The sequence below is a fragment of the Vicugna pacos genome, chromosome 15 (genome assembly GCF_048564905.1).
Source record: "Vicugna pacos chromosome 15, VicPac4, whole genome shotgun sequence".
NCBI lineage: Eukaryota > Metazoa > Chordata > Mammalia > Artiodactyla > Camelidae > Vicugna > Vicugna pacos.
Genome location: NC_133001.1, coordinates 35,845,988 through 35,866,856, shown reverse-complemented (window position 1 = coordinate 35,866,856; position 20,869 = coordinate 35,845,988). Strand labels below are relative to the sequence as shown.

General features: G+C 44.9%; 1 protein-coding gene across 2 annotated transcripts in view; it reads left to right on the top strand.

Annotated features, from left to right (window-relative positions):
• CRIM1 (cysteine rich transmembrane BMP regulator 1) overlaps nucleotides 1-20,869 on the top strand; it is a 187,292-nt gene that overhangs the window by 144,688 nt on the left and 21,735 nt on the right. For both annotated transcript variants that reach the window (XM_072937932.1, XM_072937931.1), the window contains exons 9-13: nucleotides 657-813; nucleotides 3,066-3,187; nucleotides 4,330-4,539; nucleotides 8,114-8,329; nucleotides 12,896-13,117. In XM_072937932.1, the coding sequence (XP_072794033.1) occupies nucleotides 657-813; nucleotides 3,066-3,187; nucleotides 4,330-4,539; nucleotides 8,114-8,329; nucleotides 12,896-13,117 (927 nt within the window). The remainder of the gene's footprint in view (nucleotides 1-656; nucleotides 814-3,065; nucleotides 3,188-4,329; nucleotides 4,540-8,113; nucleotides 8,330-12,895; nucleotides 13,118-20,869) is intronic.

The window sequence follows — 20,869 nt, the reverse complement described above, 5'->3', positions numbered from 1 at the left end:
CTAAGTATATCCAGATACCTGGATATTTGTCAGTGGTAGGGAAAAAATGTCTAATTGAAACACTGAATGTTTCACTTTCTATTATGTCTTGAGAGATATACGTATTAAAGGAAAGGTAAGCAATCCATTATGCTGCATGTGGTGTGCAGTATCATATGGTAACATCTAAAAACTCGTGAAAGTAACATGTCAGCATTTAAGAAAGTGCTTGTCGTGGCCGTGTGGTAGAAACAAACACATAACGAAATTTGGGGTGTAAGTTTCCAGTTCTCACATTTGAATAATAATTGGTAATCACTAGTTTGGGGTGACTGATAAGAAACAAATTCCCCAAAGAAATGCACTCAGAAGAAATTTCACCCGCATCTCAAATAGTAATTAGAATCCGCTCTTCAGCCCTAGATGGACATACACATCAGAGATCTATTTTTTGGAGTTGGACTTTATTTTGTCTGTTAGTACCAACACACGAAGTTATGTGCTGAAAACCATGAAAGAGCACAGTCTATAATTTTTAACCACTGCTGATGCTGTGGCAGTGGAGCTGAGAAGCTTCCACCCACGGGAGGTCGGAAGGTCAGGGGACGGTGTTGACGTGCTGGTGTGTCCTGTTCCGGCATCTGCAGAAGCATCATGCTGTCCGTGTGTCTTTGCAGGGGAGGAGCTTTGCACGGGCCTCAGACGAGGCTGCACCCTGGACTGCCCCTTTGGCTTCCTCACCGATGCCCACAACTGTGAGATCTGTCAGTGCCGCCCACGCCCCAAGAAGTGCAGACCCATCATCTGTGACAAGTATTGTCCGTTTGGATACCTGTGCGTATTTCTTGATTCAGAAGCTCTATTTTTAGTTATGTGTGACTTGATGAAACACCCATTACCTATTTTTTGGGCTCTTTAGTGTGTGTATGTGTGTGAATCAGGGGTGTACTGAGTCCAGAATATCTATACTTGTTTTGTTAGAGGAATCAGAAGGCAGGGAAAGGAGGTTATTTCCAGAGATGAGAATCAGGGTTTACTCTTTCTTGAAGATGAGCCAGAGACTTGTTATGACACTGCCCTTCAGGCCTGTTGGGTGAGATTGCCCCATAGCCAGGGCCTTTGGACACTGCCTGGGGGAATGGAACTGTCATGAGGTCCCAGTGTTGTAAGTGCTTTCTGCACAACTATCCCAGGGACTATTCTGTGATAAATTACTCAATCCATACTTTTAAGATTAGTCAACAGCCACTCCTTCCAACACAGAGCATCCTTACCTGCCTTGCCTCCTCATCTTAACCTTAATGCTTATCTACTATTTATAATATTCTTTCTTTAAATAGCAGTAGATTTTATGAATTTCCTTGGAGATAAGGACTATGACTTGTATTTTCAAACACTGTTTATTGAATATTGATTTGCTCCATGAAAATCCAGATTATTCTGGAGGGAAGTAGACACTTCAGGTCGGTAACTGTCATGTCTGTATTAGCATCTACTTCTGTCTGTACGTCAAGTTAGTCCCTTAAAAACAACCTTTCAGAGTCTTTGCTTTATCATTTCTGCCTTGGTTCCCTTCCATGTTGGTCTTTGTGCCTTTCTGACTTGATATGTTTATATATCGCTAGTAGTTATGAGAGACTTAGAAGCTGCCATCTCCTGCCCATCTTCTCAAACTCATTGTTTTTATTCTTCTTCGGAAATTCTAGTTTAGCGGGAATGGAGGGGGTGGCTTAATTCTAATTTTAACCGGGTAATTAAGTCTAGAACATTATTCTTAAAAATTCCCCAGTTAAACTAATAAATCATCATTGTTCTTAATCCTAAAATATGATTATGATACCAACAAAGTATAGTTATTTCTTAGTTTAACTGCTTATGTAGAGTGACATGTTATCATAATAGTAGCCATAACCACTTGCCCCATTATGACAGTTCAGAACCAAGGCTGCATTCAAGTCCAACCTTCATCTTGGAGAAACATCTCTTAGAGGATTGTAGATTCCACTTTGTATTCCTGTCGGTAAGCAACTTCAGGCAGGACCAAGTTGACTGTCGTGGGCAAATGAATACTGCCTCAGCTGGAACATGTGTTTCAAGGGCAGCCTCTGAAGGAGAGATCTTGGCCAGACGCCACATGGGGGTGTTAGGATGAAGACAGCCATTGATGTCCCTCGTACACACCTGCTGAGTGGGCCATTACTGTATTTGTGCAGCAAATGCTTACAGAAGGGAGGTGGGGAGGGGGAGAGGGATGGATGGGTGAATAAATGAATAAACAGACCAATCCATAAAGCCTTGGTGGTAGATCTTGAAAAATGACGTGAGTATGAGCGATTCGTTCAATTCATTTTTCTCCTATATATTGACAGAAATATGTTGACCCTAGTGTTCACAAAATTTAGGCACTCTGGTTTATTAAAGGAAAAAAAGAAGTTCATCCAGCCTTTTCCCTTTATCCTCTGTGCTTCGGCCCTGCCCTGCCGGTGGGGTATTTTTTAGTTAGTATTGTTTTCTGACTTAATGAAGTAATTACTGGACATTGACAGCAGGGTTTCTCAGAGGTTTTATTCTTCATCAACATTTGTACAGTGTTCCCAGGTCTGTAGATCTGCAAGTTCGCCTTCTGTCTGCTTTAAGGTTCAGTTAATTTTTCACTGGTGTCTGGAATTTCTCAAGAGAATGTGGCTGTGTGAGGAAGTCTGTGGCCCTGACAAAGAAGGACTTCTGCCCCTCTTGCTGGCCTTCAGCACTGACCAGCAGTGTACTCTTCACCTTCCTCTTGACAGAACTGCACAGGCATCTTTGTGTACCACATTTCCTAATTAAATCAACAGTCACTTCCTTAGGATTCTGACAGTCACATCCTAGAAACACTTAAGTGCTTGGACAGTTCAGACCTTGGCCGTGGAGGGGGTGGTGGTCACGGCCACAGGGAGCTGTGACACATCACTCCAGGGGTTTTTGAGAGCAAAAAGTCAAGTTATTCTGCTTCATGACGATATCACTTCAGTGACCCTTGGTCTGAGCACTGGGGCATCCTTTGAGACTTGGATTTTCTGACCGCTGACAAAATTTTAATTACCCAGGAAGAATAAGCACGGCTGTGACATCTGTCGCTGTAAGAAGTGCCCAGAGCTCCCATGCAGTAAAATCTGCCCCTTGGGTTTCCAGCAGGACAGTCATGGCTGTCTTACCTGCAAGTGCAGAGGTAAGTGCCAGCACGCTCCCCTTCCCCACTCAAGGCAACCAGAGGCACAGAAACGGAGAACAGACTGGCAACCTGTAATGAAACAGTTTCAGTGATTGCTGTGTCTTCTGACACCACTGTCACTCTCTAGGGGACCATCCTTTGTCCTTTCCTCTCTGGAATAGAAGCTCAGAATGGAATTGAAAGTAACAGGCAACACATGGACCAAAATGAATCACTTCTTAGCTCTTCAGTTTTACTTGTCTTGAGAACTTTAGCCTAAAGCACCTTGACCTTGACCTCCATAGAGTCTCTGTCCAGCAGTGGATTGAGACAGTTGATAACGGCAAAGATCCCTTTTCAGAGCCCTCTCAGGGTGGGTGAGGCTAAACAATCTGCTTGTGTATTTATTTTCTGGCTAACACAGTTTTCCCTGAGAATTTAGACTTTTGCTGAATGAGCACATGCAGCCTGCAGTTGTGTGTGGGTGCAAATCCTGGATATGCCTTTTGCCTAGGACTTCCTGCTCCAGGGACATTTCTGAAGCTGTGTGAGCACACGCCGTGCCGTGCCCGCCGCTTCTGCCCTTACCCCGGCTGCATCCCAGCTGCCCGCTAGGTTGTAGTTGTCAGCATGAGCCACAGATGAAACAGTGAAAGATCCATAAAGCTTGTTCCATGTTTTTTCAGAGTTGGACAGTTAATGGTGTTTTTAAGGGGTCAGAGAAACAGAAATCTAGTCACTGCTTCAATTTTTCTGCTGAACAAAAAAATCTGTTAGTTTGCAAGGGGCCCAGGGTTTCCCCATTGGATGATTTCTAGAGTGATTATTCTGCACATATTAAATGTCTGTAACATGTGCTATGAAACGGACCAGTGCTTGTTCATTGTATATAATAGGAGGACCTAGAACGAAAGGAGTAAAAATCAGCTATAATCCCACCAATGGGAGAAAAACGTATTTGCAAATTTTTTTCTATCTTTTTCTTTTTTAAAAATTGAGGACATATTAACTTAAATTCTTTTCGTGATCCTATGCCATGTTGTGAACTGTGCTGTGTGGATGGGATTTTGGGTGGCTGGGTAGTGGAACCTGAAAGACACTGCAGGCTGTTTTTGTGTGCAATAGCTGCTCCTTTACCAGGCTGCCTTCTGTCTGTCCAGAGGTCCCTGCCTCCGCGGGGCCACCCGTCCTGTCGGGCACGTGTCTGTCCATGGATGGCCGTCATCATAAAAATGAGGAAAGCTGGCATGATGGCTGCCGGGAATGCTACTGTCACAATGGACGAGAAATGTGTGCTCTGATCACCTGCCCGGTGCCTGCCTGTAGCAACCCCACCATCCACCCAGGACAGTGCTGCCCGTCATGTTCAGGTAAAAGCTGGCTCGCTCAGCAAATGACTTCTGCCTGTAACCCTCGGGGAGGTGCAGGAGACGGCCCCTGGAACACATTTCAGCTTTCTGGTTTTTGTCCACATGGCCACACTGTCGGCCAGGCGCTATAAATGATTAACCAGAGACCAGAGAATATTCTAAAGTTCTGAAACCACTCTCCTCATGTCGAATGGTTTACTCAATTATATTGGGCTTTGAACTACATTTGTGTAACAGTTTGTGGGCTTCTGCACTGAAAATCCAGCTCTCCGTTGTGTGGATGGTATATTAAGGCTGAGTGTCTTAGTTAATTGGAGGGGCTTGATGCTCATTTTATTCCCTAAAAGCTTATTATTTACAAAGTAATTATTTGAGAGGGAGAGAATTATCGTAGTCTGTGGCTATTGCATTTTTGTTTTAATTAATGGATATGTAGCAGTGTTGCTAAATGGAGACATTTAGAGTGACCACACATCCAAAACATTTAAAATCACAATTGTGGTAATCAAGGTAAGTTAGTAGAAGTGCAGAACAGATTTATAAGTCATAGGGATTCAAGCTGTGGTTGTCAGTAACAGTATTTATTACCATAATACATCGTCTAGTGCCTTTCATCCAAAGAACTCAGCACAGTTTTATAGTTATTTCTTCCTCTGTGCTAGGCACTGAGTTAGGGAAATATACATTTAGGCAGTTTTTCGTTTGGAAAACAGACACAGAAAAATTAACTCTCTCACCCAAATTAAAATAGCATGTCAGCTGGAAAGCCAGGGAGAAGTGTAGTCTCCTGGTTCTGACATAGATTTCTTTTAAAGTTGGAAGATGCTGTTTGATTTTGGAGTAGTGATGATATTTCCTCTGGTCAGTCCTGCTTCTGTAGCCCCACCTGTGCAGCGGGTGCAGTCAGGACCTGAGGCCAGGGCCTCTTGCGGGAAGGCAGGCCCAGCCTGGAAGGGAAGCTGTGCCACATGCTGGCCAGCCTGCACCTGCTCTGCCCACAGGGTGGGGTTGGTGGCAGGGGGAGAGGGGGGACACCTGAAGTCTTGTTCAGCCCTGAGATTCTACACATCTCAGTAACTAAGGTATCAAATGACAGGCAGGCCCCACACCCTGCAGAGGATCAGACTACAAGATGACAGTGTTTGTTCTGTTTTGTTTTATTTTGTTTCCTCATAGTGAAGCCCAAAACTGTTTCCTTTTTCACATGTTTTGCTACTTAAATATGAGTAACCACAGTGTTACAGTGTTACACCACTGAAACAGAAGATGAGTGAACAATATAATGAGACAGAACTCTGTGTTGACCTTTTGGGGAAGGAAAAATCATTTGTTCCAATGAAGACCCCATGCTTTAATTATAGGCATGCGTGTGTAGAGTGTGGCTTGCACCTGGGTCTTTGCTAAACCATGTTCTCCGTGAAACTCTGAGTCCAACTGGGGGAAATGCAAAGCTATTACTCAGAACAGATGATTGGCTTAAACACTGGGAGACAGTGAAATCCAATCTAGTATTCTCTGTTACAGAGATATGGAAAGTTCTGCTGCAAACACGCAAAGTTATTGATGTATTGTGGCTGTATGAATATCTAGATGTACAGGTATAAAAGCATACATGTATTGATGTATATGGATGTGTAGGTTTATTGTTTCCAAAATCTTCAGGGAGTTGCCACATATGGAGTCTTCTGAATGGACACCCCCTCTCCCCAGCACTGTTACTGTTACATTTATGGACTGCTACTTTAAAGAATGCTTTCTCTCCTCTTACATCCAAGGATCAGCTGCTTTTTTGTTTTTTGTTTTTTCCTGGGGTAAGTGAGCCCAGGAACTCTTCTGATAGAAGATTCACCAAATGATACTGTTTCTCAGATTTTTTCCCCTGTCTTTCTCACCCTCTGCCTTTCAGTTTTCCTGTCACCTCCGTCTTTCTGGTCACTCATGTTTTTGCCTTGAGGCACACAGTATATATAGCAAAGGAATTCGCAAGGTGAGACACCTGCAGACACACATTGTTTTTCTTCTGGCCACTTTCCTATGTGTCAGCGTTTTTAAGGACAGCAATTGTCAACCCTCTCCAGGTCCTTTTGGAAGCCTGTTGCTTTCAGAAGGGAGGCTTTTTCCAACATGAGTTTACTGATGCTCTTTGGAACAATTTTTTCTTTTTCTGTAAACCATGAGAAACGCACTTTTATCTCATCCCAGCTCAGTTTTCACTCTAATTCTCTTCCTCCCTACTTTCCTCATATACTGGAAAGTTTGCTCCAGTTGCTTATGAGTATTAGTGTTGGCGAATGTCGGTTTTCTGTGATATGTCCACTTGTCAAAGTTCCAGTCCTTACTAGTTCCCTTGAGATAAAGCTGTATTAAGAGTTACCTTCTTGGCTGGAGATGCGCCCACAGCGCTCTCTCATCAGTACCGCTGACTCCCGGGCTGACCACTGCTTTGAAAGTCACCGCCCGGGAGTTCTTGGGAGATTTCAGCTCTGAGCATCTCTACACAAACAGGGCAGTTCTTTTCTTCTGGGGCCCGATTTCCACTGAGCTCCAAGCGTGAGCCCGCCGTGGTGTCTCCAGACGGCTTCTCGGCAGGTTTCCATACTGTCAACACCTTCTGGTAACGCTTGTTGTATTTGGATGACACAACTGTGGTCCTTCATGCTTCTCATTTCCCCAGCACGACTCCAGGGCAACTCCCAGAACCTCTCTGGACATTTTCAACATCAAATTCCCTCTCTATCATTATCATCTCAGCAGGAGCCCCAGATCACCTCTCCTCTGGGGAAAGAACTCGTAGTTATCATCAGCCCCCGAGCATTTACCTCTCCTGATAGTATCGCCACATAAATGTTTAGTCTCAGGTGAGGGTTCAGACTGTTGGTTCTGAAAGCATTCCTGCTCAGTTTGCTGGCAACTCATCTAGATTGGGGTGTGTCCTGCTGAACAGCAGGACTTATTTCTAAGCCTAAAATGACTCAGGGTCCCGGAGATAATGGAGTGGATGGGGCACAAATCAGTGGGAAATCGTGTTTAATCTGGAGATGTAGCCATGATCCAGACATAGACAGGGGTTCAAATCTCTTGTCTGCCCTGAATACTCTGAGCTCTCCGTTTCCTCATATGCAAAATAGGATAATAGTACCTATTCACAAGGCTGGTGTCAGGAATAAAGGAAGTAGCACATTAGCATGGAAATTGGACCATAGCGAGCATTCAGTAGATGAGAGATCTTTATTCTAGACAATCCTACACATTCTCAGACATCCCCTATGAGGCCCCTGTTCTCTTCAACAGTAGGAGTCCCTGTAATTTAATTCTCTCATTTAGTTCTCTCATTACTATTGACAAACTGGAACCACTTGAACCTCACTTCCTGAAGCTAGCTCTTCCGCTGCTGCCTTCTATTTCTATGCATGGGATGTTTTCTTCCCTGTTCTCTTGATAGGAACAGAGAGAGAGACTCTACAGCCAGTTCATCTTCTCTGTCCCGTGAAGCCCACAGCACCGTGTTCTTCAAGAGCTGACAAGACTGCAGATGAATAATTCCTTGCGTTTTGGTTTTGTGTCGTTTCCCCAGATGACTTTGTGGTGCAGAAGCCAGAGCTCAGCACCCCCTCCATTTGCCACGCCCCTGGGGGAGAGTACTTTGTGGAGGGAGAAACGTGGCACATCGACACCTGTACTCAGTGCACCTGCCACAGCGGCCGGGTGCTGTGTGAGACGGAGGTGTGCCCGCCGCTGCTCTGCCAGAACCCCTCGCGCACCCAGGACTCCTGCTGCCCTCAGTGTCCAGGTAACCGGCGGGCAGGGAGGCCATGGCTGCGCCTGTCACTCTGTGGCCAGCAGGCCTGGTTGAGCCCCGTGTGGGACTGTGCCACACCCATAACCAGGAGCCAGGCAGGAGGACCTCGCAGCCTGTTTCCGAAGTCCATTCCCTCCTGTCGACCACATACTTGTGCAGTCAGTGTGCCTCGCACTTGAGGTGACCAGGAACAAAAAGAGAGACGTTTCTTTCTGCCTCTTTTTGTTTTTTCTTAACTCTCCATCTCAAACTCAAGACAGTCCTGCTGCACCAGAGTATTCCCAGTGACTTTGCTAGTGTGAAAGTTATCTTTGTCTTCATAAAATGTGAAAGAAGTTACTGATAAATAACATAAATAAAATTATTCAAAATGTATTAGGGCAGTAAGATACTTTGAGAATGTTAAACAGAGGAATTGCTAAAATGTGCATAATGCCCACCTTCTCAAATCGGTGACATTTAATAAGTTAAGATCCAAAAGTAGTAAGTGACTAGCACTGCATATGTACAAAGAGTTTTCTTTTCTTTTCTTTTCTTTTCTTTTCTTTTCTTTTCTTTTCTTTTCTTTTCTTTTCTTTTCTTTTGGTTTTTTTCAGTCCTCAGATAATCTGGCCTTAGCAGGTAAATTTATGGTCATGAAACAGATACAAGGAATTTTTGTCAAGACTTTTAAACATAAGTTGCTGATTTTGCAACTAAAGTAGCAATTCTGATTAACACGGGAATGTATGACTTTTTTCCAAAAGATGCTTAATTTGTATAAATACAGTTACCAAGTTGGCAGCACCCTAGTTTTGTTGTTGCTCAGTCTTCTATGTTTTCACCTTGAATCAGTAATCTTTTACCTTCTAAATGTATATTCTTAGAGCATTTCTGCTCAGTAAAACATAAACCCTTGTATTTTATTACTTTTTTATACTGGATTATCTAATCAGCTGGCCAGAATCTATTGTTCTGTCATCACAGAACTGGCGTGGTCAGTGTCCAGAATTTATGGGTTCACACTGATAATATTTTTAATTGCATCAGATGAGACTGCAGGGATAGCCACGTTATTTGCTGCTGCTGAGAGATTACCATCTTAGTACAGAATCGTTGGCGTAATTTGCAGCCATGTTAATCGGACAGGCTTAATTGGTGCAACATCTTTTCCAGTATGAGATATGGCTCAGATGTATTATGTCGTTAGGAGGTAAGCTAGTCCCTGCTATATTTTTATCATCACTCTTTTACTTAGACACAAACCCTCTTGATGTTCCCCTGTTACTATGTAACCACGACTATTCCCATCCTCCTGGTAGAAACCACTTTGAGTGGTCTCTTCATCGGTGATCATGAATTTATATCCATTTTAGACATTCGTTTTACAAGTACTTACGGAGTGCCTGTATTGAGCCAGGGGGATCCTGGGGTTGATGAGAACAGACCCAACTCCTATCCTGTGGAACAGTAATCCAGAAGAAGAGCTGAACAGCCCAACACTCCACGTTTATGTAAATCATCACACAGCCAGAGGAGTGCCTGGAAGGGAGAGAATTCAGAGCATAAACAACCCAGGAAGGAACCTTCTAACTAAAGTGGGAAATGCCTCTGGTGCCCCTTGTGTCAGGATCCAAGGGCAGATACAGGGATTGGTTTAGGGGAAGGGACTCCATGACCACTGGCCCAGATTCATTCGTAGGACACCCGACTGGACTCAGAAGTTCAGCCCAGACAAAGAACAGGAGTGGGACTCCTGGTTTCTTAGAGCCGGGTCTCAAGGCAAGTGCGCATGTGCAGAGGCCCTGTCCGTTCCGGCAGGGCAGGGCAGCGGCCTCCCCTCAGGAAACGGGCTCAGGCTCCCCCTGTGTGCCTGGCTTTGACTTCCCCTTTATAAATTTATGCCTGGGCAGCTCTTCCTTTCTTTGCATATAACTTGAGAGATACTTCAGTGATTGCCTTAAATGCTAGGACTGTTTTCTAGATCAGTATTCCAAGGGTTACACTTACATCTGTGAATAAGGGTGTATCTGGAATGCTCTTGTATCTTAAAATCAGTCACCGACCCCGTTATTGATCTTTCAGAACTTTCCATTCACAGTTGTGTTGCAGTGAAAAAGAGATAAAAAGTCTTAAAATTCAAAACATTGATTTCTTCACATCACAGTAAATTTCAAGAGCAGCTTTGACAAATGGTGTATTTCACATCTAGAAAATTACCACCTCTAATCTTAGGATACTTGCATCCTAAAGCTGCCTCAAAATGAGGTGTATGTACAACTAGAAGAGCTGCACTGCTCGTGGCGATTGCATCTCCGAGGATGCCCTGTCCTTCCCTCTGTCCTGTCCTGGTCTGGTGCAAGGCAGAGTCTAGACACAGAAGTGGGTTCATGAAGAAAGACTGAACATCCCTGCAGGTGATGGTACTTCACCAAGGTGAAAAAGGCAGAGGGGATAGAATAGCGCTGCTCTGTTCACATTTTTTAAATTCTTTTTCATTTTTGGTTTTTCAGAGTTAGAAAGAAGTATAGCATAGAAGAGAGAAGGGGCTGGAGTAGTAATAAAAAGAACAAATGAACACCAGTGAAAGAACTGGTAAAATCAAAGTAAGTGAGTTAATGTGAGAAGTACATAGAGTGGCAGGAAAAAATGGGAAGAGAGGCCAAAAGGTGGAAGATACTGTGAGCAAGGTTCCCAAATGACGTCTTCAGCCAGGGTTCAGGTAGGAGTTTCCTGCCCCGGGGGTGAAGACCTGCAGACTGCATCTCAGCCTCAGCTCTCCCTCCAGCACCGCTGGCACATTCCGATGTCCTCTGGGGTCCCCTCCAGGCCGCGTTAAGAGGCCTCCAAACTCCAGGATATTTGTTTCAGCTGCTGTTGCATGGTTCGGTCGCTGCTGTCCCTGCTTCCTCTTCTAAATTTTCAGGCAGCAGAGGTTGGAGTTGCTGGCAAGAGCTAAGCTGTCATAACCGCCAGAAACCTCATGGCAATTTGCAGGGCCCAGTGTAGACTGGAGGGAGTTGTCCTGATCTCCAGCCAGATCAAAAGTTAACATCCGTCAATAGCTTAAAAAGAAATCATCCCTGGGCCTGGATGACTCAGAAAAGGCCCCTGAGGAAGTAATCCCGTTATCTCTGGAACCTTACCTGGGATCGGACCTAGAGCACATTTGGAGCAACGGAACCAATTGTCACTGCCTTCGGGACTGCTCATAGGAGATAGGATTACACGCTTTGGGCTCAGAGCCCAAAGTAAAGCAGCTGCCTTGTTTCTCAGACTCTTCTTGTCAGCTCCAGCGTGTTGGCTGTAGGGTGTGTTCATGAGGTGGATGGGAGGAAAATGTGACACTTAGAGCTTCTGCATCACTGTGATAACTGCATGTGTATAGAACAGCAGAATTCATGAAGTTGATTCTGAGAAGAGCAGGTGATAATTCCTCTAACCATGCATCCAGTGAGGAAATGTGGTTCTCTTAGAGGTTTGCTGGGGGGACCATCATGGCTATTTCTAGATTCAAGTTCAAAAGTGGTTGAAGAGCTCTCTCGTCAGCGCAGTTGTGACATCTCTAAACTAGGACTCTCACTTTCCTTTGTTACATCCCCATCAGTTTTCTGCTTGAGCTTACAGCTTTCAAGTAATTTCAGTGAATGCCGAGACCCCAAGAGGAATCTGAGCTTTCTGGTGACGTTCTGTTTTCGGGTAGAGAACACACAGGAGACGTGCAGATAATTACTCTGTGGGCACATCCCTGGGAGTGAGTTACACTTCTCACCCTCTTTCAGACAGTAGTGTGAATGCCTGCCCATTGAAGTGTTGCACAGAGGTGTCTTTTGATAGGTGCAGTGAAAATCTTTTTGGGTACTGGTTGGTTAGGACTGCACGTGGCTGCAAATAGGAGAAAACTCAGCTACAGTTTATAAACAGAGGTTATTTTTTATATGCATTATAAGAAGCTTGGAGACAGATTCAGTCATGCTGATTTAGCGTCTTGGTCATGTCAAGGCCTCTCTCTCACAGGTATGATAAGGATATTATAGCTCCAGGCAGCACACTCACATTCAAGGCAGGAAGAATGTGGAAAGATGGTGGTAGCTTCCCATCTGCCGCTCTTTTAGGAAAATGAAAGCTTTCCCTTCCTTAGCCAATAAATTCCATTAACCACAGCTCGGTGACATGGCCACCCCTAGTTGTGCAGGAGACTGGAGAGGCAGGGGGCAGGGCTGTCCTGTTTGACATATCCCCCTTGTGATCCAGGTCCTCAGCCACCCCCCCATAACCCTCCTACCCACCCCAAAATCAGGATTTTGTAAAGCTAAGGAAGAAAGGTAGAGTGAATGTTGTGCAAAGCGCTCACAGAATCCCTGCAACAGTTCTTCTGTGGTCTTGGTTGTTTTGCTTTATGATTTTAGACCCTGTCCAAGTCAGACGTGCTGTTTCATGACGGAGTCGGTTTTCAGGAGGCCCACAAAGCCACGGAGCCTGAGAGCACTTCGCAAGAGACAGAGCGGAACTCCCTGTGTTCCCCGGTGGGTGGCCTCCAGCAGCTTCTTCTCCCTGACCTTCTGTTCGTTTTTCCAGATGAACCTGTCCAGCCTTCCTCATCCCATAACGAGAGCGCGCCTAGTTACTGCAAAAACGATGAAGGGGAGATATTCCTGGCTGCTGAGTCCTGGAAGCCGGACGTGTGTACCAGCTGCGTGTGCATGGAGAGTGTAATCAGCTGCTACTCCGAGGCCTGCCCTTCAGTGTCCTGTGAAAGACCCGTGCTGAGAAAAGGCCAGTGTTGTCCCTACTGCATAGGTAAGACTGAGAACAAAAGTCCTTCCTCTCTCCCAGGGACCACCAGATCTACGCTGACAGCCCCTTGCCTAGATCAGTTCCTGTCTCTGAAATCTGCTTTTCTGGTTGACACACCACACAGACCCAGGGCAGTCACGTCAGGCAGAGGGAAAATGTGGAAGATGGGTTCCCGAGATAAGCATACTAAGAGTACAGCAGTGCCCTGTCAGGGTGTTGTGATGTTATGGTGCAGTCACGTTCTGTGGGGCTTCTTTGCCATTTCAGGATTTTCAGTATTAGATCTCTTCCTTCACCCTGTTATGGACAGTGGACTGTTTGTCCACGTAGAAACACCATGTCCCATATCAGAGTACATTTCGTGCCTAAAGCTCCCCTCCACCTTGACATAGCTAAATACCAAGAACTAATTTAATCTCCCAGTTATTCCTCTGTCTGCTGACACTGAATTGATTCTGTTTAAACCATGTGATTGTCCATGTTGAGGGTTTAGGGACACAGAGTGAGAGCTGAGTAACTGACAGCCCTCTCCTTCATGTGACCCACGGGAGGGTACAGCTTGTGAGCAGAGGACATATGTATATTGGCCCCTGACGTCTAGATCGAAACCATGCCTGTGATCACAAGCCAGATGCTGTTCTGGAGTCTAGAAGGTGAGGCTCAGGCAGCTGGCAGCTCTAATAAAGGCACGATCCCTGCTCCCAAGGCTCTCACTCTCTGATTGCTTTTGCCTCAAGTAAAGCTCATACAGTCAAGTGAAAGACAATGACATGTCTCGGTCCAGTAGGAAACCTGGAATGAGAGTTAGCAGGTGAAAAATTAACCAAGCTGTATTAATGGCAGGCATCGTGCATTTATGGTGAAAGATTTTTGCATGCTTTCTAGATGTGAGTCACTGCATCAGGACCGCTCCCCGTCCTTGACAGTGACCTCTGACCGTTAGGGCCACTGACTCTGAACACTCATTCGGTACACTGACATACAAAAGATGGAAGATACTTTTAAAACACAATTTCTGGTCTCAGGAGTTTTACAGAGCTTGATTTTCTCAGTAGTGGTCAGGGAGTGTTAAAAATTATGTGTGAAAGATAGATTCTCTTCTCTTCATAGGGTGACCGTCTATCCAATTTATTCTTTAAACTTTGCTTTTATGAGTGAAATGGGGGCTGTTAATTATGGTGGAACAATGACTTTAGATCGAGAGTGTCCCAAGCAAATGTTTGCCCCATCTTTAGTGACTGGGACTTTGGGTTCGCAGTAACACCCAGAAGCTTTGTAGCGCCTGAGTGGAGCCAAAAATATATCAAGGCTCATATCCAGTTTATGGCTGCATATCTTCTCAGAGACCTGACCAACATTCATTTGGAAAATGGCACAGGTTTTGGTGAGATCTGAATGAGAGGTGTGACCAGGCCGCTGTTTCAGGCTGGGGTCTGAGGGACGTGGGAGTGTACAGCCAGGCCCACCATATTCAAATATCTAAACTTCATAAAGAAGCAGTTTGTGAATCAGCCAGGGACCCTTGGCTCACACTGGGAAACCAGGGTCCAGGAGGCTGGAGAATTCTGTTTTACCTTCAGAGGAAAAACCCAGAGTGAAATCTCTCATGTGTTGAAAACCCTCAGATTTTTTTTTTTTTAAGATGAGAAAGTTCCTGTTGTGTGTTGCTGCTTAATTGGTAAATGTGTGATTAGTAAATTATTCAACTAGTAAGTTTGTTTCTATGTGATAATAGTAAATTGCTTCTCTTTCTCAAGAGACGAATTTAAGAAATTCAAAATTATGAAAAGCAAACTTGCACAGCATTAGTATTCTGTGTTCTTTGTCTTTTTTATATTCTTTTTTCTTTGGCCTTCATACTTTCCTGTTCTAGCTCCTGCGTCACACTGACTATGCGTTCTGTAGTGTGGGGACAGAAACACGACTGTGGCCCCAGTTTGTGATTTTGATTTCAAGTTAGATTGTAAGCACTTTCATGAATTTGTGGTTCATATAACCTCGTAATGATATAGTAGAAATTCTGTTTCTGTTCTATCTTCCCCACAACTACCCCCCCCACCACTGATGCAGGTGTAACTGTATCACATAAACCTGTGACACATCTTCAGGGGAACATATTGGGGCGTCTTCACACTTGATGAGCCATACTGTGTGCTGTCATTCTCTCATTCACCTTCATGCCTCATACATGTTTGATCACTGAACTAGCCATTAGGACGCTCTCTCTGCATCATACTTCTTTGCACACAGCCTTGTCAGATGGGCCTTCACCCTTCCTCCCAGCTTAGGTCCGAGCATGTGAAGTCAGGTTCAGTTCATGGCGTGACGGGGGATTTTCTGACCCTCGAGTTTGCTCCCCTGGTCTCTCCAGCTTACTGTCTTATCAGCCGCCCGTCTGTGCAGTCCCTCTGTAAGGGCACCAAGCCTGGGCGGCACTAGTACAGTTACCAGCTGTGCCCCGGCGGCAGTGCCTGCCTCCCCGTCCAGCTCACCCAGCAAAAGAAGAAGATGGGAGGACCATCATTCTGCGCGTGGTGAATGAACATCCGATTGTTTCTCAGGTCCCGGGGACCAGTGCTTTCACTCTGTCCTGTTTCAGGCTTTCTCAGGTTGAACCCAGCTCCTTCTTTGCCCAGGTGATCTGTTCCCAGGATCACGTGTGGCCTCCCCCAGCCTGCGTGCTGACCTCGCTGTGGCTGCAGGTGTCCTCCCTGGGTGAATGTTCTCCCTCGTCAGTCCAGTACAGATCTCTGGAAACCTCAAACCTTGCCTTTAATCTGACTTCATGTTTTCAGGATAAAACCCCTAAATAAAAGCATGCTTGCTTTCACCTTGTAAAGTAGCCTTTTTACTTACCACAGGAGGATTGAAAATGGGTGATCCTACTAAAAGTAGTGTAATTACGTCTGTTTGTGTTCCTTTCAGATAAATTATCAAGTCACTAAAGTGCAAAGATAATGCTTCTGTTCTGATGTGTGAAGGCCTCATATTATGCGTGCTAATTTAATAGAATGTGTAATACAGACATAATTAATACAATTGATGATTAATTTTGAGAAGTGAACAGCTTTGTCTAATTACTTATAATACCCATCATTAGGGAATTCATCCTTGTACTGGAAAGAAACTAAGCAGTAATTACCCAATCACGTTAATGGAACATCATCTGACTCGCTAACTTTTTATATTCTGGCTTCCTACACAAATACACACAAACTTAGATTTTATTTTCATAGGCTTTTTGACTGTACTGATGGCTTAAAGAATGGGGAACGAGCATCACAAGATGACTTGAGCATAAATCAGTGCGGGGATAAAAGGCCTGGTGCGAATTGTGATGTGTGATGGCAGATTGGGTGTGTGGTTCCTTAGAAATAACAGGTGCCTTTACTGTGCAAGGTCGCGTCTGTGGCCTCATCACTGACCACGTGCTACTTGCCGTTCCGAGAACCTTTCTGGAGCAAAAATTATTTCAGTGCTTCAGTGAGCTCTTCAGTCCACAACTCTTAAACCAGCAGCCCTTACACCACACGACTGCCTGTTCCCGTGGGGATGCCTGTCCTGCCCACATCTCTCTTGCTCTGATGTTCGTGGTGGTGATGCTGCTGCCAAGGGCTCGACTCCAGCAGCTTCTGACAGCATCCCAGCAGAACGTCCCCTTGTCTAAGGGTGCAGTCATTCCTGAGTGTTCTATTCGTACGTAGTATGAGTATATTACATTTATATTATGTTATGAAAAAATTGTAAAGAAAGAGCACTACACTGATCATAAAGCTCTTTCTCAATTTTTAACATATGGGATCTTCAAGCCCGTGTTGCAGCTACGTCATACCTGTTGACATTGGAGATTTGGATGCTCAGATGTCCCCTGATGAAGCCAGCCTCACTGAACAGGGCTGTTCTTGAGTAAGGAGCTCTTGTGTTGGCCAAGTCGTAAGTATGACTTGGTGCATAGACTATTGTTTTGAAACTTACAATTTGGCAAGTATTTTTATTTATTTTTAACCATGTGTTATTTTAGAAAATACTGGGCATGAGATTTTTAGAGTCATATTTGTTGGCTGGAAATCGCTGAGTCGGTGCATCTTTCTCATTTAAGCTTCTGTCAGAGGTTAGTTGCTTCTGGATGACAGTTGTTTGTGCTTTGTGTGTGTGTGTGTGTGTTTACGCACATATATTCATAACTTGATATGAACAAAGTTGTGCTACTCTGATTACGTCTTCAAGTCATATCTGGTATCTTTTAAGTGTCTAAGTATCTCGTATCTTTAAGGATCTGTGAAAATGAGTTCTGTGATAGATGGTACATGAAAAAATGATTTTCTTGTAAGTTGTACTTCTGTCTAATTAGAGGTTAGCTATTTTATACATTTATATGTATCTTATATGAATACTTGAGGTGGAGCTTTCATGTGGAGTCCGGCCGGCTTGGCACTCAGTTATGATGGAGTAATTATATTTCCCCTCCATAGTGATCTTCAACTAGTAAATGATTAATAATACTTCTCCTTAGTAGGGACAATGCCACAGTTTATATGAAGTCAGTCTGTCATACAGCATTCATTTTTGCTTAGATTTATGTTTATTTGTTGAGGTATCTTTTCTTAGAGATAAATACAAATAGTGTCTCTTTGGAACATCTGTTGATCTTTGTGTATTTAACTCAGCCCAGGAATCAAACAGTAAATATTTAATTCAGCATCTCTAAGATGTACAACCCACGGAACTAAATGTGGTCCATTTTTAAGCCATCACGTTATGATGCTGGCATCTTCATGGGAACATTTTTCACAGCTGTTTCTCCAGTGTGTTTTCCTAAAATTAAAAACTTTTGTTTATTGGAACAAGAACATACTTTGGAGCCAAGGAGTACTTTATGGCCCCATCGCTGGCACATGCTAGCTGTATGTCTAGGTGATAGGATGGAACCCTAGCTCAGTTTCCTCATCTGTAAGATGGGAATAAAATATGGTCCCAGGCTTCACTACAGAGCTGGGAAAACTAAGTGACATTAATGCACACGTGAAAGCTTGTCCAAACAGTCAACAGGGCGTGAATGTATATTGGCTGATTCGGTCACAGCTCTTCTAACATGAGGACACCTGACCTGAGGAACATGCATCACATGGGTTCTGGTGTCCCCCTTTAAATATGCACCTGCCTTTCTGTAAGAGAAAGCCTGGGGTATCACGTCCCAGTGACGAGTTCTGAAGGACGAGAGTATTTGAGGAAATGCTTGGGTGGTGCACGTCAGTCTTCACACTCTCAGCTTGAATAGCCCAGGACGACGTCAGCACCTCGCTGTGACCCAGGTGGAGACGCGTGCTGTCTGAGGGTTCGGAGTGCAGCCGTATTGTGGCTGTGCCTGGCCCCCGCCTCAGAGTGTCACTGTCCTTTCCTGCCTCTGGACGTCACCGTGGGAGAGAGCACAGAGCTCTTCTCTTCTCTCGTTTGCTTTGAGAGGCTGGTCCTGTTTGAGGAGTCCGTGGACCCGTGCGGAGTCCACTGTGACTCCTGGAAGCAGTGCGTGGCACACATGAGCGGGGCGTGCTCCCGGCGGGAGGAGACCTGGAGGGCTTCCCGCACATCCCCCAGGGCTCCAGCTCCTGCGGCCGCCCAGGTGGCCACCATCAGCGCTGAGTGATTTAACCTGAAAGAGAAGGGAAGCGGGGTGCTTTTCTGTGTATTGTTTGGAGGGTGTAAGGCTGCAAACATTCTGGTTGTCATGCACTGTGCTAACTTTGGAACTGGACTAAAGTTGTTGCAACCAAAATAAACAGGGCTTGATTTCAGTTTGTTTAGGTCTTACCCTCCGCCCTAGGAAGCGCCTCATCTTGCTTGTTCCATAAGCAGCTTTCTCTTCTCACTTCGGTATCCTTTCCAGGCCCCTGGCTGTGTAAACAGAAATTCAAGTTGTTCTAGTTAACTTGGGGAGGACCTCTCAGTGGCCTCGTCTTTACCTGGGCTCTGACCCCACATTCTGACTTGAAAGACATTTGCTGCCCAGAAGGGAGGCTGGCGCCGGTATTGCCGGGGGGGTGGGTAGCAGGTGCCTTTTGCCTCTTATTTCTGCCTAGGAGGCCCGTGCTGACTGCGTACCCTCTAGTGAGCGGTGGAAGGACCCCACAGAAGGATTACACTTCCGCGAGGAAGTGTAATCAGACCGCGAGTCAGACCCTCCCGGAGGCTGCTGGCGGTGTCTTCCTGACAGCGCTCGGGCTGTGACAGGATGGACCGTCTCCTGTAGGTGCAGGAACCGGCCGCTCTGGCAAGTGGCTTCCACCTCAGAGGTTTCTTAACAAGACTGTATACTCTTGACTCTTATGTGGGTAGTTTCCTTTAAGTTCTAAAGGAAATTTTATATTTCCCTTTTTTGGGGGGCCACTGTGACTTTCACTGCTCCTGCCTGCCTTTATATATTTTTAAACTGATTTCTGGATGTATATCATCTCCATGTGTGCGTATGTGCACCTTGGATTATAAGCTGCATGAAAGGAGTCTTTACTTAAAGTTGAAAATGAAATGTTGCCTTGAACTTCTACGAGGTGCTCGATTAGCCCATAATAGATGCTTAATATAAGAATTAGTAAGTCCTGTTCTGAGAAATTCTGTCCTCTTTGCATGTAGTGGATATCAGCCAGAAGTCACTGTGTTTGCCAGTTAGGTGAGATTTCTCGTGGTGGAACTCAGGAACGTTTATAATCTCCGTTAACTGGCAACCCTGTGCCATCATCTGTCCTTTCCAATAGGTTCAAGAAATCTAAGTGGCTCCTTTGGCCTTTATAAACAGACCTTGACTTCAATCCCAAGAAACAGTAAAGAATAAAAATAAAGCAAAAATGGGACTTCCAAGAAAGGTCTTAAAACTGGTCAGATCTGCCTTCACAGTGGTTAAGATAAGACATTACGTGGAGGTAGGAATCAGCCTACATGGCAACATTTGTCTCAGTTTTTTCTTTTTATACAAGTGAATTAAAAGCAGATGTTTTATTTATTAGAAGCTAAAAGTTGTTAAGATAAAGAACTCAGGTTTTGAGGTAAGTTAGTATTTTTTGCATTTTTAGCCAAAAACCTTTCATTGTGTGCTGACAGAATTACTCTGTGTTAGATCTCAGCCTCATTGAAATTGCCTAGGCCGCCGGCGTCTGTTTTTAGTACGACTTCTTCATTTGATCTGCTTCTCTGCCCTCCTACAGTCTGAGCAGCCGGCGAGCCAGCGTAGTCAGTCATCACCTTCTGTGCCCTTGTTAGTGACCTGCTCGTGATTTGCTCAGATTCCTTTGTTGTGATTTGTCTCCACTTTACATAAAGAAAGTAAAGCTGGTTCTCAAACAGGAGGCACCCACCTACCATTGTTCCCCAGATGTGGAGCTTGTGCCCAGCATGTGCCCAACCTGAGATATAAAAATGATGGGGATATCAAAGGCCAGGGGTTGCAGTGTCTTGTCAGCTAAGAGAGAGGAAAGCACAAGATGACAGAGCATGTTTGTAATGCGTTGTTGAATCCAGAAGCCAGAATGCTAAAAAGTCCTTCCTGGGTATTTCCAAGTCAGCCATGTCGGAAGTGCTTGGCTGCCTTTTCCGCCCTCTCGCTCAGTCTCACGTTACCCGTAGCGTACCTGGTACCTGTCCCCCACCTGCTGAAGGGATTGCACTAAGGATTGCTTTCAATCTCTCAGACTTAAGGAAAAGATTTGAGGGGCCTGCAGTTTGCACAGTTTGTCAGATCATTTGGCCCATCTGTTTGGCTCTGGA